The sequence below is a fragment of the Kogia breviceps genome, chromosome 2 (genome assembly GCF_026419965.1).
Source record: "Kogia breviceps isolate mKogBre1 chromosome 2, mKogBre1 haplotype 1, whole genome shotgun sequence".
Lineage (NCBI taxonomy): Eukaryota > Metazoa > Chordata > Mammalia > Artiodactyla > Physeteridae > Kogia > Kogia breviceps.
The window spans coordinates 11411806-11417815 of record NC_081311.1 but is presented as its reverse complement, the minus strand read 5'-3'; the positions used below and the strand labels follow the sequence as shown (position 1 = coordinate 11417815).

The 6010-nt window shown below is 38.9% G+C and overlaps 1 protein-coding gene across 2 annotated transcripts in view; it reads right to left on the bottom strand.

Annotated features, from left to right (window-relative positions):
- Positions 1-502: 502 nt before the first annotated feature.
- MCMBP (minichromosome maintenance complex binding protein) overlaps positions 503-6010 on the bottom strand; it is a 67199-nt gene continuing 61691 nt past the window's right edge. For both annotated transcript variants that reach the window (XM_059052464.2, XM_059052465.2), the window contains exons 15-16: positions 2831-2919; positions 503-2430 (exon numbers count right to left, since the gene is read on the bottom strand). In XM_059052464.2, coding sequence (XP_058908447.1) covers positions 2304-2430; positions 2831-2919 — 216 coding nt within the window. In that variant the 3' untranslated portion in view covers positions 503-2303. The remainder of the gene's footprint in view (positions 2431-2830; positions 2920-6010) is intronic.

The window sequence follows — 6010 nt, the reverse complement described above, 5'->3', positions numbered from 1 at the left end:
AAACATCGAAACCGAATGCTTTTTTTCTCTTACCACCTTTTCTTGAAACTATTAGATGTCCTACGACATGAGAGAAAATAAAGTCAAGGTCAGGTGATAAAAGTATGTGTTTTAAACTCAAAAGAAATTAGTTCCAAAGAGACTTTTGAAAACTAAAGTTAAGGAATTAAAATTAAAACTAAATTAATTAAAATTAATTTAAAAACTAAAATTAAAATTTAATTTCAATCAGGGTGATAACATATAGATTGTTGTCTGTTCAGTTTCCCGGTGCTTCAAATAGGATTAACATTGCACTAGAACAACAAACTTCACTGTCCAAGGAGAAAAGGATTTCTGAAGCCCAGAGTACTAATCTCTTACCTGAGTGGGACTTCAGAGGGAGGACGCCATGCTGCACCACCTCACATGCTGAAGTTTACCTCTGGTAATGGTTTTCCACACAGAAGATCACATGGGGTGAGTCTCATAATTCATGAAAAACAGCTCAAAGTACTAGTAATTGAGGAAGTTTTATTTATTTGAAAGAGGGTTTTCCTTTCAGGGGAACTTCTCTGTAAGACCAAGCAAATTATGTACTTCTCTTTGGTAAATTACAGTTCACACTGGCACAATAAACACACAGTAACTCATCTACTCTGTTGAATTTTATTCCCACAAATCCAGTTGAGCCTTTGTTTTATTTCTAAAAGTTTAAGGAAGGTCTAGTCTACCAGTTATAAAAATGAAAACCAGTTAGAATTCTAAGTATAAACAGATTATTTACATTTGTTTATAAAAATAGATTTGCGTTTAGGAAAAGTTAAACAACTAGTAATTTTCACTTCAGCTCATGAGGCATAAAATACATCCCTCCAATTTCAAGGCTTACCCTGTTTTCTTGGTTAGCAATGTCACTTTCGGCCTTGGGGGCCAGGGGGTGCAGAACTTAAGTAATCATTTAACTGATCTCTAATGTTTCCGACTAAGTAAGTTACTGACTAAAAGAAACTAATCAAAATTAATCTTTACATATAACCAGTGATAGCTTAAAAGTAATGTTCTAAACTTTCCAAAGATTCTTGATGCCACTTATACTATTATACTGTATCAATTCGCTTTCTAGCTATGGATAATATTTTTATTCCTTTGAAAATTTGTATTAAAACTGTAATATGGCTGGGGAAAACCTACCTACATACAGTTTTATCAGGGCATTCCTGGACTAGCAGATAATATTAGTTCATCTAATACATCTGGAACTAATTGATAAATTTATATAAAAAGTGCAAAATCCAATGTAATCACAGCAACTAAATGACATTTATTAAGGAAAAGAATTAAAAACCACTTTTTTCTAAAGAAGGCATTTTTTTAAAAGTTAAATTTTATCCTCTTCCTATTTGGGCAAAACAACTTCACAGGGCAGACGGCATTCCCTTAAACGAGTCCATAAAACAGTGGTTCCCAAATGCACTGGAGTGAAATGAGAAAAGTAAGGATGATATAGTGTTTTTTCAAAAAGCTACATTTATTCTATTTAAAGGACTATCTCTTGTTCTGAGATTGTCCTTTTATGAAAAAAAAAAGGGTGATAATACAGTAACTTCTTTCAGATTACTTGGCAAAATAAATTGGCAACTCTGTCAATCCCCACAATTTTTGGAAGTATTACTGGTCCATGAAACCCAAAAAGTCTGGGAACCACTGCCATTTAAAGACTTGTTTTGCATGTTGTTAACCACTGTTACGTGGAGAAAAGCTGTGGTCAGATGTCTGGGAAATAATATTACAGAATTTCACATGATCATGTGAATTATGGCAAGTATGCTCCATTCCCCAAACTTGGACCACTGTACACATTCACACCCACTGTTCATTGGAAAGTCATAAAAATCTGAAGTGAACAATTCCTCTGACTTTGGAATTGCAACAATTTTCTTCAAATGATGTTGATGTTTGCATTTCAACAGAGTCTGGCCTATGACTTAGCTGAAGCTAAGGAAACTAAGGAAATGGTATAATCAGCAACATTATCAATATTAAACTTTTAATATCAAATACATTTTTGTACATTACTAATTTATATAATTATAAAACAAACTTCAAAAGCTCCATAAAATCAGTAAGGAAAAAGCCCTTACTGAATATTATATAAACTTTAGATGTTACCAGGTGTGATTTCAGGAAAAGACATTGGTTTTTTTTTTTTTTTTTTTTTTTGATACAAATTATCTACAAAACAGTGTGGTATAAATGATATTTGAATTTTACAATAACGTGGCTACAACTTGCCCATTACTCTTTCATAGATGTCAGTACCTTCAAAGTTCATTTCCATTCACACATTTCTGCTGCTGAAGCCTGGTTCTTCTTAAAGCCTCTAGCTGCTTTGCTCTTAGCCATCGTTCTCTGGACAGTGTTGTCTGACCAGCACTGAGAGACAGAAACCTGGTTTGAAATACAGAAACAAATTTAAGTCTAGACCTAGAATAATGAGTTTTTTTTTTAAGACCTACTTGGTTTGTAAGTTTTTTTTTAAAGTACTGTTGTGGAAGACAAGACCATCTGGTAACTACAGAACTCAAAAGCCAAGTTAGACTTCTGTAAAGGAACAATTTAAGAGTCATATTTAGAGGGTGATTCCCTCTTTGAAGTGTGGAGAACAGGGAGCATGCCTGGTCCACCGAGGTGATCCCTGGCCACTGATTCCCCCTCAATGAGTCATTTCACAAGGGACTTTTAGAAGGAAAAAGTTCATTTCCATTTTTGTAAGTCGGCCTCAGTTATCCTAAATAAGCAGATTTATCCACAGCTCACTGGAAAGGCAATCGTGGACATGTACACTCACCGAGCTACAATGAGCAACTGGTGGAGATCATCGGCAGTGATGCTCTGAGGATCGTTCTTGCGCATCTCCACAAAATCATCTTCAACTGCCTTTATCAAAACAGTAAATGAACTTTAAAATTATTCCTTATGAGGAAACGACATTTGCATTTTGTAGGGAAAAGGAAGGTAACATGGTGCCTTGCCTGATGTGAAAATGAGGAAGTCACCCTGCATCTTAGACAAACGAGGTAATATGGGTAAAAGGACTGAAAACCAAAATACCCATAAGTTATACCACTGAGGAAAGTACTCTAAACAAAGTAACAAAACTCGAGATTCATTTGAGAACACCAGGCAAACAGATAAAAGCCAGCAACTTGCATAGCAAACATGATGCCTTTAAACACAGGGAAGAGAGAAATCAGCAAAAACCGCCAAGAGTAAGGACCTCTGAAAATCCTCACCACCATTAAAGGGAAAACGAACACTGCCAAAAGTGATCAAAATCAGCTTCTTCAAAACTCTAGACGTTAACCAGATGCTTGAAACAATTCGGGGAGCATTTTTTCAAGAAAGATAGGAAGAATAGTGAGCTTTGAGGCATTTAAATTTGCCCTATTCCTCTACCCACCTCCAAGCAGCCCTGAAAACTGCCTGGCAACCACTAGAGAGGGCTGTGGGTCTAGAGCTCTGTCAAAGCACCATTCCCAGCGAACTGTCATTATGTGACTGTCTGGTGGTTCCCAGGAAGAATCCGTTTGCAAGCCTGTCTTTATTGCACCTGACTTGGCACTTGCCCACTGTGAATAGCCTATTCCCCCAGAGTTTTTATCAAAAACAATCAGAAGCCACTACTGATCATCTTAGCTGTCCCAGACACTGGGTAACAGTTGGGGCAAACAGCAGGCTAACCAAAACCATTAAAACGAAACTATAGGGAATGAGAGAGATTGGTTCAAGACCGCGGAGTAGATGGACATGCGCTCACTCCCTCTTGCGAGAGCACCGGAATCACAACTAACTGCTGAATAATCATCAACAGGAAGACACTGGAACTCACGAAAAACGATACCCCACATCCAAAGGCAAAGAAGCCACAGTGAGACAGTAGGAGGGGCACAATCACAATAAAGTCAAATCCCATAACCACTGGGTGGGTGACTCACAAACTGGAGAACACTTATACCACAGAAGTCCCCCCACTGGAGTGAAGGTTCTGAGCCCCACGTCAGGCTTCCCAACCTGGGGGATCGGGAACAGGAGGAGAAATTCCCAGAGAATCAGACTTTGAAGGCTAGTGAGATTTGATTGCAGGACTTTGACAGGATTGGGGGAAACAGAGACTCCACTCTTGGAGATCACACACAAAGTAGTGTGCACATCGGGATGCAGGGGAAGGAGCAGTGACCCCATAGGAGACTGAAGCAGACCTACCTGCTAGTGTTAGAGGGTCTCCTGCAGAGGCGGGGGTGGCTGTGGCTCACCGTGAGGACAAGCACACTGGCAGCAGTTCTGGGAAGTACTCCTTGGCGTGAGCCCTCCCAGAGTCTGTCATTAGCCCCACCAAAGAACCTGGGCAGGCTCCAGTATTGGGTTGCCTCAGGCCAAACAACCAACAGGGAAGGAACCCAGCCCCATCCATCAGCAGACAAGCGCATTAAAGTTTTACTGAGCTCTGCCCACCAGAGCAACAGCCAGCTCTACCCACCACCAGTCCCTCCCATCAGGAAACTTGCACAAGCCTCTTAGATAGCCTCATCCACCAGAGGGCAGACAGCAGAAGCAAGAACTACAATCCTGCAGCCTGTGGAACAAAAACCACATTCACAGAAAGACAGACAAGATGAAAAGGCAGAGGGCTACGTACCAGATGAAGGAAAAAGATAAAAGCCCACAGAAACAACTAAATGAAGTGGAGATAGGTAATGCTGAAAAAAAGAATTCAGAATAATGACAGTAAAGATGATCAAGGACCTCAGAAAAAGAATGGAGGAAAGATCGAGAAGATGCAAGAAATGTTTAACAAAGACCTAGAAGAATTAACAAACAAACAGAGATGAACAATACAATAACTGAAATGAAAACTACACTAGAAGGAATCAATAGCAGAATAACTGAGGCAGAAGAATGGATAAGTGACCTGGAAGACAGAAAGGTGGAATTCACTGCTGCAGAACAGAATAAAGAAAAAACAATGAAAAGAAATGAAGACAGCCAAAGAGACCTCTGAGACAACATTAAACGCAACAACATTCGGATTATAGGGGTCCCAGAAGGAGAAGAGAGAGAGAAAGGACCCGAGAAAATATGTGAAGAGATTATAGTCATAAACTTCCCTAACATGGGAAAGGAAATAGCCACCCAAGTCCAGGAAGCACAGAGAGTCCCAGGCAAGATAAACCCAAGGAGAAACACACCGAGACACATAGTAATCAAATTGGCAAAAATTAAAGACAAAGAAAAATTATTGAAAGCAGCAAGGGAAAAATGACACATAATATACAAGGGAACTCCCATAAGGTTAACAGCTGATTTCTCAGCAGAAACTCTACAAGCCAGAAGGGAGTGGCACAACATATTTAAAGTGATGAAAGGGAAGAACCTACAACCAAGATCACTCTACCTGGCAAGGATCTCATTCAGATTTGATGGAGAAATCTAATGGTTTACAGACAAGCAGAAGCTAAGAGAATTCAGCACCACCAAACTAGCTCTACAACAAATGCTAAAGGAACTTCTCTAACTGGGAAACACAAAAGAAAAGGACCTACAAAAATAAACCCAAAACAATTAAAATGGTAATAGGAACATACATATCAATAATTACCTTAAACATGAATGGATTAAATGCTCCAACCAAAAGACACAGGCTCACTGAATGGATACAAAAACAAGACCCATATATATGCTGTGTACAAGAGACCCACTTCAGACCTAGGGACACATACAGACTGAAAGTGAGGGGATGGAAAAAGATTTTCCATGCAAATGGAAATCAAAAGAAAGCTGGAGTAGCAATACTCATATCAGATAAAATAGACTTTAAAATAAAGATTGTTACAAGAGACAAGGAAGGACACTACATAATGATCAAGGGATCAATCCAAGAAAAAGATATAACAATTATATATGCACCCAACATAGGAGCACCTCAATACATAAGGCAACTGCTAACACCTTTAAATGACACAATAGACCA